The 26,850-nt window shown below is 39.3% G+C and overlaps 1 protein-coding gene across 3 annotated transcripts in view; it reads right to left on the minus strand.

Annotated features, from left to right (window-relative positions):
* Nucleotides 1–26,850, minus strand: part of nf2a (NF2, moesin-ezrin-radixin like (MERLIN) tumor suppressor a) — a 51,807-nt gene that overhangs the window by 8,788 nt on the left and 16,169 nt on the right. The window contains exons 5-16 of one of the 3 annotated variants that reach the window (XM_058070670.1): nucleotides 23,758–23,826; nucleotides 23,599–23,681; nucleotides 20,703–20,778; nucleotides 19,337–19,471; nucleotides 16,964–17,038; nucleotides 16,747–16,860; nucleotides 16,545–16,667; nucleotides 16,249–16,466; nucleotides 14,181–14,283; nucleotides 11,986–12,104; nucleotides 10,709–10,868; nucleotides 1,816–4,472 (exon numbers count right to left, since the gene is read on the minus strand). In XM_058070670.1, coding sequence (XP_057926653.1) covers nucleotides 4,398–4,472; nucleotides 10,709–10,868; nucleotides 11,986–12,104; nucleotides 14,181–14,283; nucleotides 16,249–16,466; nucleotides 16,545–16,667; nucleotides 16,747–16,860; nucleotides 16,964–17,038; nucleotides 19,337–19,471; nucleotides 20,703–20,778; nucleotides 23,599–23,681; nucleotides 23,758–23,826 — 1,350 coding nt within the window. In that variant the 3' untranslated portion in view covers nucleotides 1,816–4,397. Of the gene's footprint in view, nucleotides 1–1,815; nucleotides 5,170–10,708; nucleotides 10,869–11,985; nucleotides 12,105–14,180; nucleotides 14,284–16,248; nucleotides 16,467–16,544; nucleotides 16,668–16,746; nucleotides 16,861–16,963; nucleotides 17,039–19,336; nucleotides 19,472–20,702; nucleotides 20,779–23,598; nucleotides 23,682–23,757; nucleotides 23,827–26,850 lie in introns of those variants that run through there. The other 2 variants (XM_058070671.1, XM_058070669.1) reach the window with 2 other exon arrangements.

Raw genomic sequence — 26,850 nt, forward strand, 5'->3', positions numbered from 1 at the left:
GTGTTAGAAGGTTCGGGTGCTAGAAAGTTTGGGTGTTAGAGGTTCAGGAGTTCAGGTGTTAGGGCGTTAGGGTGAGAAAGGGTTTTTTGGTATGAGGGTGTTAGAGGGTTAGGGTATTAGGGTGATGGAGGGTTAGGGTGATAGAGGGTTAGGGTGATAGAGGGTTAGGGTGTTAGAGGGTTAGGATATTAGGGTGATAGAGGGCTAGGGTGATAGGGTATTAGGGTGTTAGAAGGTTCGGGTGTTAGAAAGTTTGGGTGTTAGAGAGTTCAGGTGTTAGGGTGTTAGGTTGAGAAAGGGTTTTTTGGTATGAGGGTGTTAGAGGGTTAGGGTATTAGGGTGATAGAGGGCAAGGGTATTAGGGTGATGGAGGGCTAGGGTGTTAGAGGGTTAGGGTGATGGAGGGCTAGGGTGATAGAGAGTATTGGGGTGATAAAGGGTATTAGGGTGATAGAGGGTTAGGGTGATAGAGAGTTAAGGTGATAGAGGGTTAGGGTGATACAGGGTATTAGGGTGATAAAGGGTATTAGGGTGATAGAGGGTTAGGGTGATAGAGAGTTAAGGTGATAGAGGGTTAGGGTGATACAGGGTATTAGGGTGATAAAGGGTATTAGGGTGATAGAGGGTTAGGGTGATAGAGAGTTAAGGTGATAGAGGGTTAGGGTGATACAGGGTATTAGGGTGATAAAGGGTATTAGGGTGATAGAGGGTTAGGGTGATAGAGAGTTAGGGTGATAGAGGGTTAGGGTGATACAGGGTATTAGGGTGATAAAGGGTATTAGGGTGATAGAGGGTTAGGGTGATAGAGGGTATTAGGGTGATGGAGGGCTAGGGTGATAGGGTGATAAAGGGTATTAGGGTGATAAGGGTATTAGGGTGATAAGGGTATTAGGGTGATAGAGGGTTAGGGTGATAAAGGGTATTAGGGTGATGGAGGGCTAGGGTGATAGGGTGATAAGGGTATTAGGGTGATAGAGGGCTCGGGTGTTAGAGGGTTAGGGTGATACAGTGCTAGGGTGATAGAGGGTTAGGGTGATAGAGGACTAGGGTATTAGGGTGATAGAGGGTGTAATGTAAATGTAGTAGATGTTCCAGGAAGAGATATTTTCTACTCCAAGTGTAGAAAAAAGTATTTTTCAAAGAATGGCATTCCAAGTTATTGACTTGCTTCTCTTCTTCCCTAGAAATGACTAATCAGACCCGGGAGCCTCAAAGCAAGATGTTCCCCTCCTAAGTGGGTCTCTGAGGCCATTTCTCTCCAAAACAACGCCTTGCAGATTTCACCCCCCTCCCCAAAAACGCTACACATCCGGGCAGCTCAGCCCGCCACAGAAGTGGGTCAGTTTAGTCCGGTTAAGATGGATGACAAACGAACAAGGCGTGCTTTTATGATAATTAATACCCTCAAGACCTGCCTGACATATTTTGGGGACTTTTCAAAACAAAAGGGAATAAAGACTTTGATGATAATGGACGCCGTCTGGTGACGTCATATGGGATAAAGGAGGAAATATTTGACATAAATTATTGGCCACCACTGATCATGGTGGAGATACACTAAGGCTTACTTTCATCACATTTCCCCAAAAGCTTCTAAAACAGGCTGTTAAAGTTAAAATAGCTAAAATATTCCAAAGCAAAATACTGTCTGCTGGGTTGAATGTGATGGTTATTTTGTATTTATTATGCAATATTTACCTGCTTAGATTTCACCAAAAGCTTCTAAAACAGGCTGTTAAAGTTCAATATAGGCTGTTAAATATTATTTGACGTAGCAAAAATATTCCAAAGCAAAATACTGTCTGCTGGGTTGAATGTGCTGGTTATTTTTATTTATTATGCAATATTTACCTACTTAGATTTCACCAAAAGCTTCTAAAACAGGCTGTTAAAGTTAAATATAGACTGTTAAATATTACCAATGTAGCAAAAATATTCCAAAGCAAAATACTGTCTGCTGGGTTGAATGGGGTGGTTATTTTTATTTATTATGCAATATTTACCTGCTTAGATTTCACCAAAAGCTTCTAAAACAGGCTGTTAAAGTTCAAAATAGGCTGTTAAATATTACAGACGTAGCAAAAATATTCCAAAGCAAAATCCTGTCTGTTGGTTTGAATGTGATGGTTATTTTTATTTATTATGCAATATTTACCTGCTTAGATTTCGCCAAAAGCTTCTAAAACAGGCTGTTAAAGTTAAATATTACCTGACGTAGCTAAAATATTCCAAAGCAAAACACTGTCTGCTGGGTTGAATGTGCTGGTTATTTTGATTTATTATGCAATATTTACCTGCTTAGATTTCGCCAAAAGCTTCTAAAATACACTATTAAAGAGCTTTTGTTTTACATTTTTACATTATTGTGTTTTACATGATCACATCTTAAATTAAGTAACTCCATTATTCCAAACCATGATTATTTTTATATTCTTAAGATTTCACCAAAAGCTTCTAAAACAGGCTGTTAAAGTTCAAAATAGGCTGTTAAATATTACCGACGTAGCAAAAATATTCCAAAGCAAAATCCTGTCTGTTGGTTTGAATGTGATGGTTATTTTTATTTATTATGCAATATTTACCTGCTTAGATTTCGCCAAAAGCTTCTAAAACAGGCTGTTAAAGTTAAATATTACCTGACGTAGCTAAAATATTCCAAAGCAAAACACTGTCTGCTGGGTTGAATGTGCTGGTTATTTTTATTTATTATGCAATATTTACCTGCTTAGATTTCGCCAAAAGCTTCTAAAATACACTATTAAAGAGCTTTTGTCTTACATTTTTACATTATTGTGTTTTACATGATCACATCTGACATTAAGTAACTCCATTATTCCAAACCGTGATTATTTTTATATTCTTAAGATTTCACCAAAAGCTTCTAAAATACACTATTAAAGAGCTTTTGTCTTACATTTTTACATTATTGTGTTTTACATGATCACATCTTACATTAAGTAACTCCATTATTCCAAAGCATGATTATTTTTATATTCTTAAGATTTCACCAAAAGCTTCTAAAATACACTATTAAAGAGCTTTTGTCTTACATTTTTACATTATTGTGTTTTACATGATCACATCTGACATTAAGTAACTCCATTATTCCAAACCATGATTATTTTTATATTCTTAAGATTCAACCAAAAGCTTCTAAAACTGACTTTTCAAGAGTAACTTACTTCCTCTGACTGTATACTGTATTTGTCAACACCGCCAGCGGCAGTTCTCTCATGAGGTGACTGTGGGAAACGATGTTCTCAGCAGGGAGTGTCTAATACGCAGATTTAATTCCCAGCCGAAAAGACGCTCATTTGCATAACGGAAGGAAAACATTCCAAAGCCATTACTGAGAATTTTACTGGGCGAAATCTCCATCCTGTGCCCGAGAACACGTCAATCTAACTGAAAGGACAGAAGAAGTATGCAAATGTACATTAAAGATGCTAAAAGCTAACCGATATGGGTCATTTTATGCTAAAGGATCATAATAAAAGATGATAGCGTTACGTTATAGCTGACTTAAACAACAATAAGGCTTAGCTGACTGTATTGCAATCGCTCCTCCGCAGTTACCAATACAAAGCTGGAGCCTATCCCAGCTGTCTTCGGGCGAGAGGCGGGGCACACCTCACGGACTGGTCGCCAGCCAATCACAGGACACATATAGACAAACAACCATTCACACTCACATTCACATTCATAGTAGTACACTATATTGCAATTGCTCTTCCACAGTAATAATACTAAAAACTATATTTTGAAGGTTATAACCAGATTTTTTTTTAATGTCGTAATTATGAAAATATTTCAATTGTAATTAAGGAATCCTACTTTGATGAAATTTTGATAAACAAACAGTATTGTGGTAATATCCATGACATAATAGTGTGGAACTCGTTTCTGTCCACATAACCGAAATAAAAATTAGCATATGCTTACACATGGTTAGAATAATATGAATGATAATAGAGGTTTTTTGTTTGTTGACAAGTTTAGAGGTAAGGCATTCCGAGTAAAGGCAAATGTGTTGCCATCTAGTGGCTAGCTAATGAATTAATTTTTCAAATTGGAACGTTTGAGGTTCTCATGAAGTGGAGTCATATAGATATGTATTTTGTTCATCATACACTCCAAATCGAAAATTTTAAGACTGAATGAAAAATTGCAAGAATTTGCAGGCTGTTCATCAGCTTAATCAAAAGGCGGGTCCACATTGGCTGTCCGTCAAGACACGGGACCATATCTCGGGCCCAAATGAAGGTTGTTACTGGTGCTGAGTGCAGTCCAGCAACCATCAGACGGCATCTGCCAGAGGAAGCTTTTAGGAAGAAAAAACTCAAAATTGCCCGTTTGGAGAGAACCAAACATGGGACATTAAATCGTGGAGGGAAGTTTTATTCTCTGAAGGAGAAAAGATGTAACCTTGATGGCTTCCAATCTTCCAAGGAGATCCGACCTGGGATGTTTTCCTTTGATGGAACAATGGAGGTTTAGGTGCACTTCATTGACAAAGGATTCTAAAGTCACTCTTTTGTTCCCCTGATTGAAATCCAATTGGGAACATTTGCGGATGGATGGCAAGCAATGTTTACAAAAAACGGGCATCCCGTTCCGGACAGCTGATGCCCTCCGTGAAGCCATCTTCACCACCTGCAACATTCCCACTCGCCTCCGGAAAAACAGGCATCAAGCATGCCCAAACCAATAACGCTATTTTTATTTTAGCTATAACTAGTACTTTTGACCTATTTCACTGTAATGCTTTTTAATAATAATTTTTTGCAATTTTTCAACTTTGTAATATTTTGATCAGGAGTGTATTTAGTACTATTACTTCATTATTAACTAGCTACAAACTATTATATGTACTATTAAACATTTCTAGCAATTGGTTTACACATCAAGTGTAAACATGTGACGTATAATAATACGTATAAATGTAACTTTATGACAAAGTTATTATATTATGTAATTGATATGATTTAGTAGTAGTACATCCGCTCAACAGTTTTCATTTTAAAATGAATCCCAAATGATGTGTGCGTCACGTAGCGGTAGCGGCGGAGGAATGTTCCAGGACAGGAAGGTTGTCAGAACGTTCATGAACACACTATTTTAGAGTTCTTCAAAGAAGGCCACTCTGGACTTGGTGCTCTGCAGTGTCAGCTGTGGAAGATAAAAAATGGAAATGGGAAAAAGTGCAGCACCGCGTGGGAGTTACTGGTGGAGTGCAATCAGTCACCATGGGATGGATTTGTAATATATTATTGTGGTACATGCAAAGCCAACACACAGAGGTTCTGGGGGAGGGGGGGTTAAAAAGAGAGCAATTTAGGAGTTCAATCAAAACAAAATTATCATCAAAACAAAAGTACAACCCTTACATTTCATCATCTTGTCAAGGGACAGACAATACCATAACACAGGGGTGTCCAAAGTGTGGCCCGCTGGCGGCAAAAACAGAAACATTTTCAATTTCAATTTCAATTTCAATTTCAATTTCAATTTCAATTTCAATTTCAATTTCAATTTCAATTTTAATTTTAATTTTAATTTTAATTTCAATTTCAATTTCAATTTCAATTTCAATTTCAATTTCAATTTCAATTTCAATTTCAATTTCAATTTTAATTTTAATTTTAATTTTAATTTTAATTTTAATTTCAATTTCAATTTCAATTTCAATTTTAATTTTAATTTTAATTTTAATTTTAATTTTAATTTTAATTTTAATTTTAATTTTAATTTTAATTTTAGCCTCCTTGTGTCTTCCAGGAGTGGCAGCAATTCCTCTCCAATAATTATGGTCAATCTGTTAATCACAAATCATGTCTTTCCCGTCCACCATTTCGGCCTAGTAAAGAAAATTCCAGAAAATTCCGGAAAATTTTGGTCATGGTTGCAAAAGTGACGTGACATCCGTTAGTGTGCAGTTACATGATCAACTATTTTTGCCTGTGCAAAGAAACGTAATCGATGTCTTCTGCATTATAAAAACGTATATATATATATATATATAAGATAAATTATTATTATATTATGAGAAACACAAAAACAAAAAGTAAAAATTGTGCTGGGGGATAAAATTGATGTAAATATGGCAAAAAAAATAAGATATTTCAGTTGTAGCTATACAATGAGTATACAAAAATAATGTAATAATAATATAAATAATAAAGAATTATTATTATAATTATTAATTATTATTATAAAATAATAAAATAAAATAAATAAATAATAAATTGTAATAATAAATTCTGACTAAACTGACAAACATTTTCTTAAAAAAACAAAATGCCATAAAATCGGTTGTACAGGGTGGGCCAAAAGTAGGGTATATTTATATTTATATTTTCCCTATTATTATAGGGATATTCGTCCATATATTCACCCTTCCACTTTCTATTCCAATTAGGAATAGAGGGGACATCATGTACATTTTATATATACATAAAGGATAGAAAAAAAATACTGAACCTTCATGGAAAATGCAACTCATCATCAAAACTCGTAAAAAAAAAACTTGTACAGTGTTAACTGTTGCCTCACAGCCATAATACTGGTAGCGCACACAAGTGCTGTCAACACCGGGGAGCCGCGGTTCAGTGACACAGCTATTTAGACAATAACGACAAGTGTGTTGACACATTTTCAGTGAATAGTACTGCGATACAAGCTGTACACCGACTACTCTAAAGGATATCCGACTTTACTTGATATGCTGTTGTAAAAATGTTTGCTGAAATGAAAGTGAAAGTGAAAATGACATGTGCAACTGTTACAGAGAGCTAGTGGATTAGCAACCTACAAGCTGCCGTGGCTTCCCCTTGGCTAATCGCGCTAAGGGAGAGCAAAATGTAGCTAACCGAAAGACAGTTAGCGCACTTTGGTGGGTTTACTGCCATCGATCCGCTCGTGTTATTCCAAGGCGGCGTGCTCACGGCGGATTGAAGACAGATCTATAACATCAAAATCTATAACTTCTGCTCCCCCCCTCTCTGCGGTGGAAGATCGATGGCGGCGACGTTAATTGTTTCTCTCCTCGGTTTTGAAACAAGCTGCTCGGGCCAGCATCCAATTTGTAGTATAATTCTCAAGGTCATTGTGGCGACCGTTGAGATGCCCTTGGCGGCAGAATACATAGTTGCGTGTCAAAATGACAATCACTTTTCTAGACTCTTTTGATGGCAGTCAGTCAAAGAAAGTGAAAGTGAAATTAGACTGGTATGGAGCAATGCGATCAACCACGACTGCATGCTTAGTTGACGCCGCTCGAATGGCACGACTGTCATGAAGGACGACGATGATATCCTTGAACATGTGAAAGAATCTGCTCATATGAAATGGTGTAGTACCTTGAAGTACAAGGGAACTTTGGTTCAGTAGAGTTCACCTTCTCCCCTTCATTATATCTCCTTGGCAGATTTTCTAATAGCAGTGAATCGAAGAAAAGGAAAGTGAAAGTGAAATAGTGGAGAAGTCAACACAAGATCAACATGAAGTATAAAGATGTTTTATCTTTGAACATGTGAGAAGAACCACTCCTACGAAAGGGAAAGTGGCAACGGTCTAAGCCACTCAAATACCGGGACCATCGTGAAGGATGAGGATGGTATCCTTGAACATGTTAAAGGAACTGATCCTATGAAATGGACAGTGATAACTAAGTACAGTGAGGAAGCACATGGGAACTTTGGTTCAGTAGAGTTCGCCTTTTCCCCTTGAGGAAAGTGAAAGTGACAACACAACATAAAAAATAAAGATTACAGTTTATCCTTGAACATGTGAGAAGAACCACTCCTACGAAATGGAAAGTGAAATGGAAAGTGGCAACGGTCTAAGCCACACAAACGCTGGGACCATCATGAAGGATAAAGATGGTATCCTTGAACATGTTAAAGGAACCGATCCTATGACATGGACAGTGATAACTAAATAAACAGAGGAAGAACAATGCCAGTTTAATTCAGTATAGTTCACATTTTTCTTGTCGTTTTGTTTCCCAAGTGTGATCCAGACTCTTCTGATGGCAGTGCATTAAATAAAAGGAAAGTGAAAGTGACAACACAACATAAAAATAAAGATTACAGTTTATCCTTGAACATGTGAGAAGAACCACTCCTACGAAATGGAAAGTGAAATGGAAAGTGGCAACCGTCTAAGCCACACAAATGCTGGGACCATCGTGAAGGATAAAGATGGTATCCTTGAACATGTTAAAGGAACTGATCCTATGAAATGGACAGTGATAACTAAGTACAGTGAGGAAGCACATGGGAACTTTGGTTCAGTAGAGTTCGCCTTTTCCCCTTGAGGAAAGTGACAACACAACATAAAAAATAAAGATTACAGTTTATCCTTGAACATGTGAGAAGAACCACTCCTACGAAATGGAAAGTGAAATGGAAAGTGGCAACGGTCTAAGCCACACAAACGCTGGGACCATCATGAAGGATAAAGATGGTATCCTTGAACATGTTAAAGGAACCGATCCTATGAAATGGACAGTGACAACTAAGCGGCATAGGGCTCTCATTACTATAAGCCAACGCTTCCAGTGTAGGAGCCAACCACAGAAATAAAAGGAATTGTTGTCTTATTTTCTTATTTATGTCTTATACGTCCTTTTCCTTTGTGTTTTGTTGCTCTATTGCCGTTTCTATGTCGCTTCCAAGTGTTTTGGTTTGTCTGTTTAAGGCGACTAAAGGACTTTCCAGAATGTTGCTTTCGAGGACAGCTTGATGGAACGCAGTGAATCCAAAAAGTAGAAAAGGAGGCAGGAAAGGGACGCATCTTTGCTATTGTGTGTCGCCATCATCTCCTATTGTATTTGCAGAGAAAGCCAGGCTTACGGCAAGGGAGTCGGCAGATCGCTTTCGGAATTGATTTCAAGTGCTGTCAGTCGGTCGCCCATTGTACGGGATGATTGGCGGCAGCTCGCCGTCTGGAAAAATGACAGACGTGTCAGAAAAGTCCATCCCGGCGATGATTGTGTGTCGAATCAGAGTGACGAATAGACTCGGTGGCGTCACCGCCTCAACTCTTCTAGGATACTTAACCGGCTTCCAGAAGCACTGACATGTCCATTTTTTTTTACACCCACTTCCTGGTTCTTCTTTTCACCAGTCCAGGCCCAAAAGCGGGCAAGGTGCTGCACTTTGAACAGCCATGCTTGAATGTATTATGCTATTATTTACATTCACTGTGCGTGCTTGGGTACGGAGGAGAGCGCAGGGTTTAAGCGCAGAGTCGCCGCCCTGCGTTTAAAGAGGTATTCATTAATCATCCAGAGCATTCTTCACACTTTGCTGGTCTCGCCTTGCGGATGTTTTCCCTTAACTTAACGCCCTTTCCGGACGCTCCATCACCTCCCGTGTCCTGGAGAGCAAGATGAATGTGCGCTGGCTGCTGTTCCATTTAAGCCGCTTTTCTTTAACTTTGGGCTTAACTTTCACATCCGTCCACCCCGAAATCAATTAGCACCGCATAAATAGGCGTGTTTTACAGACGGGGACAAGAATGGAGGAGCGGCGTTTTTTTTTTTTTTCGGAGACAATTAACTTCAATGGAGTTGGACATCAAAGCGGGAAGATAAAGGAAAGAGTGAAGAAATCAAATAGACTTTTAGAACACGTCCGCTGTCGCTGACTAATCTATTTTAAAGTTTGGGCTTGACTTTTTCAAGACAATGAAAATTAGAGTCGACATTCCAAAACCTTTCTACACATTTTTCTCACAATATTTGACTTTAAAAAATATATTTTTCCTTTAAAATTGCAACTTTATGCTGCTAGAATTAAAGGTTATTTTCCCCATCATGCAACATAATACACATATTCCTCATAATACAACGTTATTCTCATAAAATGATGAATTTTCTCATTAGATTACAAGCGCAGACCTTCACCAAGTGCCATACATACATGCTAACATTAGCAATTTAACACCTAGCACAATAGTGCTAAGTGTTTATATAATAATCTACCTACAAAAATGGATAAAAAGGCTACTAGGCTAATGTTAACATGCTACCAATGCTAACAATAGCATGCTAACACATAGCATAATAGAGTGTTTATAAAAGTGTTTACATAAGGGTCTAGCTATGATAACGGCTAAAAATGCTACTATACTAATGTTTGCATGCTAACATGCTAACTATAGCACGCTAACATGTAGCATAATAGTGCTTTGAAAGAGCTTTATACATACGTCTAGTTATGAAAATAGCTAAAAATGCAATTTTGTTGATGTTAGCATCAACAAAATATGCTATGCTAGTATTGCTAGTATTTTTCAAGTTTCTGTTTGTTTGTTTTTTATTTTCAAAATATTTGAACTTTCTTCTTAAACAATCTCCATAAATGCTCTTGAATTAATATTGTGACTTTATTTTCATAATATTATAATTTTTCCCACCAAGCTAATTTTCCAAAAATTACAATTTTATTTTAGTTTGTTTCTCATATTATGACTTGAAAAAAAATGTCTTTAACATTTCAACTCTATTTTACTATCCCTCGTAATGATCCAAGTTTATCCAAGTTTGAATTGTGACATTTTTCCTGATTAGAATACAACTTTTTCCCTGTTTGTCGTTTTGTCTGTTCCGCGGGCCGCACTTAGGACACCATGTCTTCATGCGTGCTGACTTGTTAAACAGTTAAAACCACAGGAGCGTGTCAAAGAGCCACAAATGGGTTACCTTTTTTAAGTTGCTGTGCTTGCTGGTGCCATGCTCGGCGTTGTGGTTGTGGATGACGTCCAGCGGCGTTTCACGCTCCTTCAGCTTCAGGCTCTCGATCTCCGTCTTCAGCTCGTTCAGCTGCTCCTGAAGGTGTTTGCTCTTTTCCAGGTACTCCACCCTGAAGTGGGAGACCGGAAGAAGAAGATGCAATTTGTGGCCACATGTGGAAGTGGCGTTGTCACATTTTTATTAGGGATGTAAATCGATTCGATACGTGTCAGATACACGGGTTACGATACGAGTCAAAAGCGATGTGAAGCGTGAAGAAGTGTTTCTTATTTTTTTGCATGTTTGTCACACTTAAATGTTTCAGATCATCAAAAAAAATTATATTAGTCAATGAAAGCACAAATGAACACAAAATTATTATGAAATTATTATTAACGGAGGAAAAAAAATCCAAACTTAACATGGCCCTGTTTTGCCCCCCCTTAAAACATAACGTTACTAAAATTAATTGACATCTATCAGTGTGGAAAAAGCTTTGGGACTCCAGCAAACCACAGTGAGAGTCATTATCCACAAGTGGTCATATCGTCAAACAGTGGTGAACCTTCCCGGGTTGTTGGAAGGTTGTTATTGACTGGTATTTACATTTATTTGATGATCTGAAAAAAATAAATGTGATAAACATGCAAAAAAAAATAAATCAGGAATCACATTACTGTAAATTGTTTGTATTTTAATTTATTTAATTGATGGATTTTTTTTATTTAAGTCAGTAATTTTCATTTACTTTTTTTTTTTATTATTATTTTTTCCTCACGGGGGTTGCTGGAGCCTATCCCAGCTGTCTTCAGGCGAGAGGCGGGGTACACCCTGGACTGGTGGCCAGCCAATCACAGGGCGCATATAGACAAACAACCATTCACACTCACATTCATACCTATGGACAATTTGGAGTCGCTAATTAACCAAGCATGTTTTTTGGAATGTGGGAGGAAACCGGAGTACCCGGAGAAAACCCACGCATGCACGGGGAGGACATGCACACTGGAATTGAACTCGGGTCTTCTAGCTGTGAGGTCTGCGCTCTAACCACTCGACCGCCGTGCAGCCCATTATTTTATTTAATCAATTAAAATATAATACATACATTAAAATGGGCCACAATTTGGGTCGCGACCCAGCAGTTGCTTCCAGGAAGAACTGCTTATGAGAATAGCTTACAAAAAGCATAAATGGAAAACCAAGAGCGGATGTTCTGTCACTGAAAAATGCGGTCGGTGACTCACTTCTCTTTCTCGATCTCCATGGAGAGTCGTTTCATGTCGGTGTCTTTAAAGTCAAAGCTGAGGTTCTCGCTGCTGAAGCTCAATTCGGGAGGCATGCAGTCCGCCGGCAACGTCGGGTTCTGGAAGGGGGAGGGGGAGCAATGGGGAGATGGATGAGACATTAGTGGAAATTCAACAAAGACGGGTAAAGGAAGTAAAGAAGGTAAAAAAAAAAAAAAGAATAAAATGTAAGCAATGGAAAACAGGCTGAAGGGCACATTGCAGGAAAAGGAATACATGAAGAAGGAAATAATAAACCCGTACACATCCTGTCCAAATGTCACACTCACAGCCGCCACCTGTCAACGCCTAATACACAATATAAATGGAAATCCCATAGTTGTCATGCCAATGTAAGCGGCGGGAGGGTTGGGGGCCTGCGACATAAACGCATTCTGGCAGAGCATGAGAGAGCAATTTGACGGCAAATACCGTGCACCCCCAGCCCCTTTGGTACGTTTTTGTGTGTGCTGATGGTGAACACGCGTGTCCGTCTCGGTCAGAAGCATTTGAGTACACATACGGTACATGTATGCATGTGACACACAGCCAAAGAGGGACCTAACAGAGGAAAACACAGGCAGTTGCTGGGGCCTCAAGATTTCCAAGGGCCCACAAACGTCTCATAAAACAAAACAATTATTGATTTTTTTCCCTTCAATTTAAAGTACACATAACGTCACACAGGCGTAAGAAAGCTGGCCATTCGCTTTCAAATCGCTTTTATTTTAATCAATCTGGCTAATCAAATATACACATGTACGTGATGTGAGTCAAAATTACTAGATAAAAAGTCGAAATTATGCGCTAAAAAGTCGAAATTACGTGATAATAATTCAGAAACATTGCTTTGCAGAAGGGGCTGCACGGTGGACGAGTGGTTAGTGCACAGACCACTCAGCTAGGAGACCCGAGTTCAATTCCACCCTCTGTGTGGAGTTCTCCGGGTATTCCGGTTTTCTCCCATATTCCAAAAAACATGCTAGGTTAATTAGCGACTCCAAATTGTCCATAGGTATGAATGTGAGTGTGAATGGTTGTTTGTCTATATGTGCCCTGTGATTAGCTGGCCACCAGTCCAGGGTGTACCCCTCCTCTCGCCCGAAGACAGCTGGGATAGTTACAACCATTTAATATGTCACAAGCTCTTTAAAAGTATATTTCAGAAGCTTTTGGTCAAATCTAAGACAGCTGGGATAGGCTCCAGCACCCCCCAATATCAGATATCTGTAAGAAAGCCAATCCTTACCAGGATTATATTTGTAAGGCATATTGCTTGTATTAAATATGGTTTATTTGATGTATTTGTTTTTTTTTTTGTTTTTTTAAATTTTATTTGGGCAAATATATGAAACATTACAATGCATTTCTTACATCAATCAAAATATAACTTTACATTATTCATGTTTTCCCCTGTTATTATTCAATCATTCATTCATTTTCTACCGCTTTTCCTCACGAGGGTCGCAGGGGTGCTGGAGCCTATCCCAGCTGTCTTCGGGTGTAAGACTGGTCGCCAGCCAATCACAGGGCACATATAGACAAACAACCATTCACACTCACATTCATACCTATGGACAATTTGGAGTCGCTAATTAACCTAGCATGTTTTTGGAATGTGGGAGGAAACCGGAGGACCCGGAGAAAACCCACGCATGCACGGGGAGAACATGCAAACTCCACACAGAGATGCCCGAGGGTGGAATTGAACCCTGGTCTCCTAGCTGTGAGGTCTGTGCGCTAACCCCTAGACCTCCGTGCCGCCCCTGTTATTATTATCATTGTAATATTATTATTGTTATCATCATTATTATTATCATCATTATTACCATTATTATTGTTATTATTATCACCATTATTATAATCATCATTTATATTACCATTTTCATCATTATAGTTGTAACAATTTTTGGATTTCTTTATTATTATTTAATTTTACAGACTTCATTGCTTCTTGTAGAGTGCTGTATCATTCCATCTGTTGTTTTCTGGATTGCATGTGTCTAATCTTGTGCATTAAAAAAAACAAGAACTTGAGACTGTCTCTGAACAGGTGACCAATTCAAACATCAGTTTCTTCTTGTTAAGCCAAATAGTATGAGAATATTATATAATCTAATGTGTAATTGTGTACTTCTGTGTATGAGGTGCATTACCGTGTACACTCTGCTTGTTATCTCCAGGAGCTTGTGTTTGGCCCTGTGCTCAGACTCTCTGGCTTCCAGCAGGTCCTGCTTCAGCTGCTCCGCCTCCCTGGCCCTGAGGGACACACGGCGGAGGACAACTTTAACGCTGCAAAGTTACATTAACACTTCTTAGGAAAACTCCACAAACCGGCGGAAAGTCGGCGTGTTATTATCCTGCCCGAAGCTCGTGTAGACGCGGGTGTCGGGTGTTCCCAAGAGCGCAGCGCGGCATCACCTATGTGGGCCTGGAGTGGGCATTTGCATGTGGAGTGCCGCGCGTTTAAATTTCTCTCATTCGCAGAGTGCTCGTCCCCAAAAATTGCATTAACTGGCGAGTGGTTAATGGCGCCTGTTTGAAATGATTGCCTTACACAGTTTGAAGTGGCGCCTGTGGAGTGATGCTGCTAAAATGGAGACTTTGACGGCTTCGCTGGGACGCCGGCATCCACCTCGTCTTCCCGAGACATAAAAAAGACACTTCAAGGAGGCGTTCAATGTGTTTGATGCAGACATCTGAGGGAATTTGGGTGGCGAAGATGAACGTTATTTTAAGAGCTGATTTGATGGCTTGATACAATCAAGTCGTGCAAATTAAAGGTGAGCTTTTTGACCTGCAGCGTGACTGGCGGATTAAAAGCTCTACCTGCGATTCACATTCATATTCAGCGGCGGCATATCGGTGCACCCCCGACGTGAGATACTCAGACACACTGAGGTGCGTCACGGGGAGCTTGTTTCTCGACTTAATGTTAACCTGCACTGCCGACGCCCTCGCACGGAAGCCTTTTTGCGTCGGCGTGTTTGAAAAACAATCCTGGAGCGCGGGCAGAAACATCTTTGAGGATCTGAGCAATGACGTGCGATGAAATGGAAAGGACTTGTTGGAGTGTGTGGAAGTGTTGACGTGCACATTGTGTGTGTGTGTATGTGTGCGCCAATGCATAGGCAACTTTTTACAATACATCTCCATGTAAATGTTAACATTGTATGTATGTGAATGGACAGACCAACATGAACATGTATGTGTAAATGGACAGATTTTTACATGACATACAGTATGTGTGAGAATGGACTTACTAACGATAATGTGCAGTATGTGTAAACGGGCGTAACAATATCTACGTTGTGTCTGCGTGAGAATGGACAAACTAATATGTGCATTTTGTATGCATTTTTATTTTGTGTGCAAGTGAATGGACAGACCAACATGTACCATTTTTTGCACAGTGTGTGGAAATGTATGTGTAAATGGACATACAGCTGTTTGCATGTGTGTATATGAGAATGGAATGACTAATATGTGTATTTTCTGCGTGTAAATGGGCATACAGATGTTTACATGATGTGGTTATGTGAATGGACAGACAAAAATGTGCATGTTGTATACATTAGGTGTAAACGGACATACGGATGCTGACATTATGTGTACATGAATCGACAAACAAATTGTGCATTTTGTGTACAGTATGTGTACATTATGTGTACGCGAATGGACAGACAAAAATGTGCATTTTTTGTATGTCTACATTATGTGTGTATGTAAGGAACAGAATCATATTTGCATCATGTACATGTGTGAATGGAGAGACAGATGTTTATATTCGGTGTGTATGTGAATGGAGAGACACGTCCGCACAATGTTTATGTGACTGGAGAGGCTGACGCTCATTTTGTGTGTATCTCGATAAACAGACTAATGTTTACGGCATGTGTTAGTGAGTGATGCGACAGGTTTTTCCATGTAAATGTGAATGGACATACAGATGTTAATAAGTTATGTGTCTATGTGAATGGACAGACGCGTTTCCAGATATTTGTGCATGTGAATGGACAGACAGTGTTCACAGTATGTCGCTATGAATGGATCGACGTGTGCATCATGCCCGTATGTGAATGAAGTGACTGGTGCGAGAATAGACAAACATTGTACATGAGTGGAAAACCATTAACATGCACCTGTTTGTGTGTGTACGTACGTAAATGTTTAAAATGGAAACCCATATTTGCAGTTACGTAAATCCCGCCACCTTGTCCCCACCTCCTTTCCGACTCCTCGGCCATCTTGAGCGCCAGCATCTCCGCCTCCAGCATCTTCTGCTCCATGAGGCGCCGCTCCTCCTGGCCCCGCATGGCCGTCACCTTGATGCGCTGCATCTCCGTCTCCGCCTCGGCCGCCTTCTGAGCCAGCAGCTTGGCCTCCTCTTCGGCGATCTGGGCCTTCTCGGCGAGCAAGTCCGCCGTCTGCTCCGAACGCAGCTGGAGGCGGCGATCCGGGCGAAACAGGAAGACGGCGCTGTGAGTGGAATTAACGACTGAGCATTAAGTGGAACCTACCAGCGCTTCGTTGGCCATGTTGGCTTCATCTTGCAGCTGAATCAATCTCCTCTCCAGCTCGTCGCGTGCCCGTTCTGCCTCCTCCCGGAGCTGTTTCTCCTCCTGCAGGCGCTGCCTCTCCATCTGGATGGAGTCCACCACAATTGTCCGAGACAATCCAACTTGTCCCCATTTGTTCTTGATTTATTAGCGCAATCAGCACCTGCTTCTTGGCCCGCTCCTCCTTGGCCTGGGCCTTCATCTGCTGCACTTCCAGAGAGTCCACCCGCCGCCGGCGTATAAACAGGTCATGGCTGCCAATGCACAGCTGCAGGATCTGCAGGGCATGAACCAGAGGCCAGAGGTTGCTTATCACAGCTGCTGAATCCCGACAAGCTTCAGTTGAAGTCGTGAATGTTTGAGTGTAACGGGCATCTCACCAGCTTGTTGACTCTCAGCCGTGAAGAGTTGAACTTGAAGACGTTGGCTTTCTTGTCCAGAGGTTTGATGGTGAACTTAAACAGAAGGAGGAGTGTCAAAAGATCTATTAAAAATGTCTGGCACTAGGCAACAAGAATGAAACAAAACGCTGAGACATTAGCTTAAAAAAAGACACTCCTCCCATTCCTTGTGGAAGTGGTAACTTTTTGGTTTTTCTGTTTAGAAGAAATAAATTTGAGGCTAACTAGGCAACAAGAATGAAACAAAACGCTGAGACATTAGCTTAAAAAAACACTCCTCCCATTCCTTGTGGAAGTGGTAACTTTTTGGTTTCCGTTTAGAAGAAATTAATTTGAGGCTCACTAGGCAGCAAGAATGAAACAAAACGCTGAGACATTAGCTTAAAAAAAGCCACTCCTCCCATTCCTTGTGGAAATGGTAACTTTTTGGTTTCCGTTTAGAAGAAATAAATTTGAGGCTAACTAGGCAGCAAGAATGAAACAAAACTCTAAGACATTAGCTTAAAAAAACACTCCTCCCATTCCTTGTGGAAGTGGTAACTTTTTGGTTTCCGCTTAGATGAAATAAATTTGAGGCTCACGAGGCAGCAAGAATGAAACAAAATGCTGAGACATTAGCTTAAAAAAAACACTCCTCCCATTCCTTGTGGAAGTGGTAACTTTTTGGTTTTTCCGTTTAGAAGAAATAAATTTGAGGCTAACTAGGCAGCAAGAATGAAACAAAACGCTGAGACATTAGCTTAAAAAAAGCCACTCCTCCCATTCCTTGTGGAAGTGGTAACTTTTTGGTTTCCGTTTAGAAGAAATACATTTGAGGCTCACAAGGCGGCAAGAATGAAACAACGCTGAGACATTAGCTTAAAAAAAACACTCCTCCCATTCCTTGTGGAAATGGTAACTTTTTGGTTTCCGTTTAGAAGAAATAAATTTGAGGCTAACTAGGCAGCAAGAATGAAACAAAACTCGAAGACATTAGCTTAAAAAAACACTCCTCCCATTTCTTGTGGAAGTGGTAACTTTTTGGTTTTTCCGTTTAGAAGAAATTAATTTGAGGCTAACTAGGCAGCAAGAATGAAACAAAACGCTGAGACATTAGCTTAAAAAAGCCACTCCTCCCATTCCTTGTGGAAGTGGTAACTTTTTGGTTTCCGTTTAGAAGAAATAAATTTGAGGCTCACAAGGCGGCAAGAATGAAACAACGCTGAGACATTAGCTTAAAAAAAACACTCCTCCCATTCCTTGTGGAAATGGTAACTTTTTGGTTTCCGTTTAGAAGAAATATATTTGAGGCTAACTAGGCAGCAAGAATGAAACAAAACTCGAAGACATTAGCTTAAAAAAACACTCCTCCCATTTCTTGTGGAAGTGGTAACTTTTTGGTTTTTCCGTTTAGAAGAAATTAATTTGAGGCTAACTAGGCAGCAAGAATGAAACAAAATGCTGAGACATTAGCTTAAAAAAACACTCCTCCCATTCCTTGTGGAAGTGGTAACTTGTTGGTTTTTCTGTTTAGAAGAAATAAATTTGAGGCTAACTAGGCAGCAAGAATGAAACAAAACTCTAAGACATTAGCTTAAAAAAAGGCACTCCTCCCATTCCTTGTGGAAGTGGTCACTTTTCGGTTTCCGTTTAGAAGAAATAAATTTGAGGCTAACTAGGCAGCAAGAATGAAACAAAACGCTGAGACATTAGCTTAAAAAAAGCCACTCCTCCCATTCCTTGTGGAAGTGGTCACTTTTTGGTTTCCGTTTAGAAGAAATAAATTTGAGGCTAACTAGACAGCAAGAATGAAACAAAACTCTAAGACATTAGCTTAAAAAAAAACACTCCTCCCATTCCTTGTGGAAGTGGTAACTTTTTGGTTTCCGCTTAGATGAAATAAATTTGAGGCTCACTGGGGTCATTATAGCCTGCTTTAAGATGTTCATATTACATTCATAACGCTTTGCAGCCTTGTCGCTATTGTGGAAACCTTTTTAATGCAAACAAGACGTGACTTACTCTCCTCTATGGCATTGCTGTCCATTGTTGTTATAAACCTTCCTCTTTTGGAAAAGAAGATAAACTTCAAGTATCACTCGGACACTATGAACATCCAGCAGCAACACAACATTTTGGCATGACTGCTATTTTGATCGCTTTCAAAAATCAAACAATCTAAAGCATAATTAGGAAAACTGTATAACATATTTAAGTCGAGCAGACTGCTAAACTGCAAGCGAGATAATGACTGGCGTCGCGGCAACACCTCACACCGCCAAAAGGTCAAGTTTGCCGTTTCAGTCGCAAACGTGATTAGCAACCAAGCGGCGACAGAGGGACACGTCCTCTGGGTGCTTGTTATGCACCTACCTCTTTGTCGCTGTACGAGATGTTGCGGATCTCATTCCAGGGGAAGGAGCACTTGGGGGTCAGCCTGTTGTCCGGCTGGTAGATGTGCAGTCCCAGGGCGTCCACTCCCAGGAGAAGCTCTGTTCCCTTTTTGTTCTGATTTCAAAAAATTACAACTTTAGTTTGTTTTGTGGATGCATGGCGTTGAAGCAGGCCACACAGCTAGGAGCCCTGAGTTCGATTCCACCCTCGGCCATCTCTGTGTGGAGTTTGCATGTTCTCCCCGTGCATGCGTGGGTGTTTCCTCCCCCATTTCAAAAACATGCTAGGTTAATTGGCCACTCCAAATTGTCCATAGGTATGAATGTGAGTGTGAATGGTTGTTTGTCTAAATGTGCCCTGTGATTGGCTGGCCACCAGTCCAGGGTGTACCCCGCCTCTCGCCCGAAGACTGCTGGGATAAGATTAAGATTATATAGGCTAATTAAACTAAATTTTAAATTTTAAATTTTAAATTTTAAATTTTAAATTTTAAATTTTAAATTTTAAATTTTAAATTTTAAATTTTAAATTTTAAATTTTAAATTTTAAATTTTAAATTTTAAATTTTAAAAGAATAGCATTGTTTTTCTTTAATATTTCAACCTAATGCTGCTAAAAATACCTACCTTTGCCTCATTTTATGTTATTCTCCTAAAATATTTTTGTCTTCATATTACTGCTCATTTTTGCTGGGTTTTTGTTGTTAAATTTGTATTTTAGAATGTTTGGCAAGCCAATTAAAACAAAAAACAACAAAAAAAAAAAGAGCCGCAGGCTTCAAAAAGGCCCCCAGGGCGCACTTTGGACACCCCAGCATTTGCTCAATCACAGAAGTTGCCCATCCTGTTGTAAATATATGAAATGATGATTAATAAGGAAGATATCCGTTAATAATAACAGCAGCAACGCAAACAGGATGTCAGTCTTGTTCTTCATACAATTAGAACTTAGAAATTAGAACTTGAAATTGGAGCTGTTGGTGGATGTCATTTGGCAGCATCCTCCCAGTCAGCACTCGTTTGGTGTACTCCGGGTGCCAAAACCATTCGTCACAAGCTGGCCGTCGGCGCAGCCCGAGCTCGTTTGCGTGAGACAAAACGCTACGGTAAATGACTTAAGCTGAGCTTGACTCCTCTGTGGTATTTGAAAATGTCTCGGCCTTTTAGAAAACACATTGATCAAGGCCACGGGGCCCCCGGTTGGTGTCGTTAGCTTGATTTTGTTATGACACGCTGGAGGCGCCATACTCTGCATCATTTATGCTCTCGTCGCCTCTGTGAGGAGATTAAAAAAATGCACCGCACTCAAAGCGAGTCGATGGATAAGACAGAGCGGGGCAGCTCACCCTGATTAAGAAGTAGTTGACGCCGTACATGTCCAGGTCCTGAGCTATCTTCAGATACTCCATCTCGGCCTCCTCCCTGGTTGACAGACACATAGACAGACGGAGGAAGATTGAGGGAGAAGGGGCGGTGGGGAAGGGGTGAAGGACAGAGGAGATGAGTCCATGTTTCCTCTGCTTTTGTGTGCACCATCCATCATGTGCTGTATTTAAAAAAAACAACATTGAGCAGCTTGTGCTAGAAGTGTTTTTTTCTGATTTCTTATTTTTTTGCACTGTTTCAGATCATCCAACAAATTGAAATATTAGCCAATGACAATATAAGTGAACACAAAATGTACTTTTGAATGAAAGCTTTTATTGTTAAGGGACAAAAACCCTGTGTGAAAAGGTTATGGAGCCATTTCTAAAGCTTTGGGACTCTAGCAAACCACAGTGAGAGCCATTATCCACAAAAGTTGAAAACGTGAAAACGTGAAACTGTGGTGAACCCCACTCCTGCAAAGGTTCACGTTTTCACCTTTTGTGGATAATGGCTATAATGGCCTTGTCGCTATTGTGGAAACTTGTGCAAATTGTGCAAAGACGTGACTTACTCTGCTCTATGGCATTGTTGTCCATTGTTGTTATAAACCTTCCTCTTTTGGAAAAGAAAATAAACTTAAAAAAAAAAATAATAATAATAATAATTATAAAATAAATAATAATAACAAAAATAAATACAAAAAATAAAAGTATCACTCGGACACTATGAACATCCAGCAGCAACACAACATTTTGGCATGACTGCTATTTTGATGAAAAATATACCGAACCAAGTTGACAATCTACCACGAGATGTGTTCGTTTACTCTGCTTCAGCTGAGAAGTGTCACTTAACCAAAATTAACACCGTATTTCAGAAAAACAACATCATAGCAACAGTGAAATACGGTGGTGGTAGTGTGATGGTCTGGGGCTGTTTTGCTGCTTCAGGACCAGGAAAATTTGCTGCGAATGGAAGCATGAATTCAAGATGAGTGGGCCAAAATTCCTCCACAGAGACTCATTGCAAGTTATCACAAACGCTTGATTGCAGTTGTTGCTGCTAAGGGTGGCCCAACCAGTTATTAGCTTTAGGTGGGCAACCACTTTTTCCACACAGCGTCATGGAGCTTTGGATTTTTTTCTGCCTTAATAATAAAAAGTTTCATTTAAAAAGTGAATTTTGTGCTGAGTTGTTTTATTAACATATTTAGATTTGTTTGATGATCTGAAACATTCAGGTGAAACATTTTCTCTTTGTATTTTGACTTCATTTTTAAATAATATTTATATATATATATGTTTTATTTTTATTTTTATTTTTATTTTTATTTTTATTTTTATTTTTATTTTTATTTTTATTTTTATTTTTATTTTTATTTTTATTTTTATTTTTATTTTTTTATTTTTTTATTTTTTTTAAAATATTTTATTTTATTATTTTTTATATTTATATACGTATATTTTTATATTTATATATATTTTTGTATATATGTGCTGTGGGTAAATTTAAAAAAACGGGGGCCACAAAATTGGACACCCCTGCCCTACCGTATATCTTAGGTTGAGTCCAGCCACCCTATGGAGGAAATTGTCCACCAACAATGGCGTTATGTAATATTTTATTGCATTTTGCCGGTCAGGTGACAAATAATCCTTGGCAGAAGTGCCCTGGAGACATCATGTGAGTGTAAATCAACACCCATTCATTCCAACAGTGGCTCCGCTTGAGTTCTCGCAATCATCTCCCTTTTGTGCAGCCGGGACATCACTTCCCAAACAATTAAGAATCCCGAAGCTGAACTTAAGTAAAGAATCCCTTCCCTCTGCTGAGCTTGAAAGGCTTATTGATCAGCGTGACTGACTCAATCATTACTTTGGCCGGGGGAACAAACCAAAGGTAAAAAAAAAACTTAACCGCCCACACCACGAGCATTCGCTCTCTCGTTTCCATCGTAGTTCAGCAAAGGACAACAGCTGAGTGACTCACATTTACTCTGTCATCTGACTTTTATGGAGGCAATTAAAGCAGCTTTTGGAACCAGCGGAATGTACTACATGCACTGCATTTAACAGCTTTGCTAGTCCATCCTTTGTAATGCAAATATTGGAAATAGCCGAGTATAGTCGGGAATGCTACAGTTGGATTGAATGTCATGAAAACAATGAGCAGAAATCGATTTGTTAGAAAATATTATATTTTTCTTAGAAGCTGTTTGTGCATCCATTACTTTCACCGCATACGACTTCTATATGTTGTTAATGTTTGCGAAAATCACATAGTAGTCATGTCAAAATGTTGTGTTGCTGCTGGATGTTCATCGTATTAGAAGTTATACTGCGAGTCTCTTTTCTTTTCCATCAACATAGTAGTCATGTCAAAATGTTGTGTTGCTGCTGGATGTTCATCGTATTAGAAGTTATACTGCAAGTCTAGTTTCTTTTCCATCAACGTAGTAGTCATGTCAAAATGTTGTGTTGCTGCTGGATGTTCATCGTATTAGAAGTTATACTGCAAGTGTCTTTTCTTTTCCATCAACATAGTAGTCAAGTCAAAAATGTTGTGTTGCTGCTGGATGTTCATCATATTAGAAGTTATACTGCAAGTGTCTTTTCTGTTCCATCAACATAGTAGTCATGTCAAAATGTTATGTTGCTGCTGGATGTTCATAGTATTAGAAGTTATACTGCGAGTCTAGTTTCTTTTCCATCAACATAGTAGTCAAGTCAAAATGTTGTGTTGCTGCTGGATGTTCATCGTATTAGAAGTTATACTGCAAATCTCTTTTCTTTTCCATCAACATAGTAGCGAGAGACATTAGCGGACAAATGAAATTCTGCATGATTCTACATAATTCTACAGAAACATACGTACCTGGTGCGACCCCTGTGTCCTGCGTGACATGCCGCAATCCTCTCCTCCCACATCTCGGCTGTCATCTGATACAGGTTGATCACCTGGTCAACGGAAAATCATGATGAAAACCGGAGAGACGTGGTATCAACAAAAGCCACCAACGTGGCTACCACTCACCCGTTTAGGCAGCAGCTCCTCCTGAGCCAAAAAGCCGGGTTTGTGAACGTTGGGGTTGTAGTCTCCGTACTGTGAAATAAGACGATGATTTAAAATGTACACTCTGAAAGCAGAGAAAAGGCGTGGATGCTGTCCGAATGATTAAGCAGTTAAGCAACGCCCGTGGCAGGCACTCAGCCACTTGCCCACGTTAGCAATAAATCAATGTTGTCCAGGGATGCTAGGATGGGGAGTTCAACCAGCAACCTTTCTTTTGTTAGAAGGAAACTCTGCAATCTGAACTATGCATTCCCTCATACTTGAAGACCCTCAGAAACAGGGGTGTTCTAACTATTTCCACCAAGGACCACATAATGAAAAATTACTACTAATTTACTTTGTTTTGTTTCTCATTACCGTATTTTCTGGACTATAAGTCGCACAAAAATGCAAAATTTATTAAAAAATAATAATTATTATTATTGTGTGACCACTTAAAGGATCACTGACATGACTCATCGCCTTGGATTAAATGTGTTGTTTCTTATTGCGTTCTACATTCTTCCATTTTTGAAAGTGAAGGTAGATCGTATACTTCAGTGTATTTTTCATCAACATAGTAGTCAAGTCAAAATGTTGTGTTGCTGCTGGATGTTCATCATATTAGAAGTTATACTGCGAGTCTCTTTTCTTTTCCATCAACATAGTAGTCAAGTCAAAATGTTGTGTTGCTGCTGGATGTTCATCGTATTAGAAGTTACACTGCAAGTCTCTCTATTAAAAAAATGCATAATTAGGTAGATAAAAACATACATAAATCGCACTGGAGTATAAGTCGCATTTTTTGCGGGTAATTTATTTTACAAACTACTTGACCAAAACCGACATTACGTCCTCTTGGAAGGCAAGTTCTAACAATAATAAAAAAAATAGAGAACAGGCTAAATAGGTGTAAGATATGCTAACACAATGCTTATTCAGCTACACTATAAAAATAAACATGAACAGAAAAGGTGTTTATGGAACATAAACAGTTTTTTCATTTATAAGTCGCTCTGGAGTATAAGTTGCAGGAACAGCCAACCTATGAAAAAAAGTGTGATTTATAGTAAAATACGGAAAATACGGTACATTATGACTTTAAAAAAAAATACTTTTTCTTTAATATTTCCACTCTATCCTACTAAAATGACTTTACATTTCCTCATATTACTACTTAATTCTCATAAAATATTTTTTTTCTTGTAATAACAGGTTTTTTTTGATATTTTGACTTTTTCCTTGCAAAATTAAAGCTGTTTTTTTCTATTTCTTGACATTTTCCAATAACTTGCAGCTTTCTTCTTGTAAATCTTCTCCTTGTGATATTATGAATTTAATCCCATAATACTTCAGCAAACACATTTTTCTAAAAATTACAACTTTATATTGTTTTTTCTTTAATACAGTATTTCAACTTTGTTACTAAAATGATATTCGTCATAATATTACAACATTACTCTCCGAGATTATAACTTTTTCCTCTTATTCTTGGAAAATTACTGCAGATTTTACCACTGCTCTTCATTATCTCTTTGCTTGGTTTAATGCATAATACATGTACTAGTCAGTAAATGCACTCTGACTATTAATACGCAGTATTTCTATGAAGTGGTGAACGCTACAGGCTTATCTGATACTGTTTACATGTTTTGGCTGCTATCTTGCCTGAAGGCAGTTTAACCAGTGTTTAAAAATTCCGACTTCAGGCAATTAATGTTGCCTGAAGTCTTTATTTTAGATTTTTGCATTGGTTTTACAACTGTATTGCGTCACTCGGGGAGTTGCTTCTATTTCCTTTGACCTCTCATGCAGCCGAAGAAAAAGTCGCAGCGCACCCACACGTGTCACTGTGACAGTCTACTGCGACAAAGCTAATTTTATCTTTCATCGTCATACTTCAGATTAACCAACGTGGGCTTAACACAGACTGCGGAGTCAAAGCAGCAAATAGATGGAGGAGTAAGCAGAAACGTGCTCCGCCTTTAATGGATTCCTGGAGAAAAACACCGGTTCATTAGTTCCGAGGGGTATTTTGCACAACGATCGGGCATTCATCATTATTTCACACCTGTAGCCGCTGAATGTCATTTCATTTGGGAAAAGGTCAAACGGGCGGCTGCCTCCTGCCCGCCGATATCACAAATCACCCGACTCAAACTGACATCAAGCATGTTTGTCGTGGTCCGTTTCCTGCTGTCATGCTTCTGTTTTGTTAACCTTCCATCTGAGGCGGCTGTCTGTTGTGTTTGTCTCCTTAAGACCCCCCCTCCCTCCGCTGCATGCTCACTTCGGGGACTTTTGAAATGACACAAACCGTCACACCGAGCACGAATCCAGCAGAACCAACTTTATTTGTTGGTGTGTTGTGTTTGTTTCTCATAATATTACAACTTTTAAAAAAGTAACGTCCTGACACTACTAGCAAAAGAAAACAATATGTAGATCTGACCTTTCACACGGGACTGTTTTGTGAATATGGGCCAATACGAAGCTGGATTATCCGCCAATCTGATGCCTTTCCAACGTTACTTGTTTGAGCTGAAGAGTCAGAAATAAATACACTTCTAATAGTGGAGAAGGCAGCAGTGGTGTTCAAGAGCCCGCTGTAAATCATGATGATGGCTGGGTTTGCTTGAGAGATGAAGCTATCACAAGTGTATCAGTGTTAGAATAAAAATGTAGATAGAATAAATATAGTGTTAGTTATCACCCTTATATCCATTTGCTTAGATAACAGGAAGTGTTTGAATGTGCTGAAGAAGAAATGTTCCCGTGACCCTAATCAGAGAGACCCCGAGCGACCCCCAGGTCCTGGAGGTGCCTGGATGCGCCAACAGCAACCCTGCAGATGTTCATGTTAATACGGCAAGAATGTGTCAAGATAAGAAGTCATAAAACAATAAAAGTAATTACTCTCACATATACATACACACATTAGACAAACAAATACAGCTCATGCAACTGCCCCCCCCCCTTAAAGTTGCACAACCATGTAGTAGGGACCCCCGAAAGAGTATAAAAAGAGAGGAGCGGCATGTAACTGGGTATGTGGTTTGACTCTCCTCGCTGCGA

This window comes from Doryrhamphus excisus, chromosome 4 (assembly GCF_030265055.1).
Source record: "Doryrhamphus excisus isolate RoL2022-K1 chromosome 4, RoL_Dexc_1.0, whole genome shotgun sequence".
Taxonomy (NCBI): domain Eukaryota; kingdom Metazoa; phylum Chordata; class Actinopteri; order Syngnathiformes; family Syngnathidae; genus Doryrhamphus; species Doryrhamphus excisus.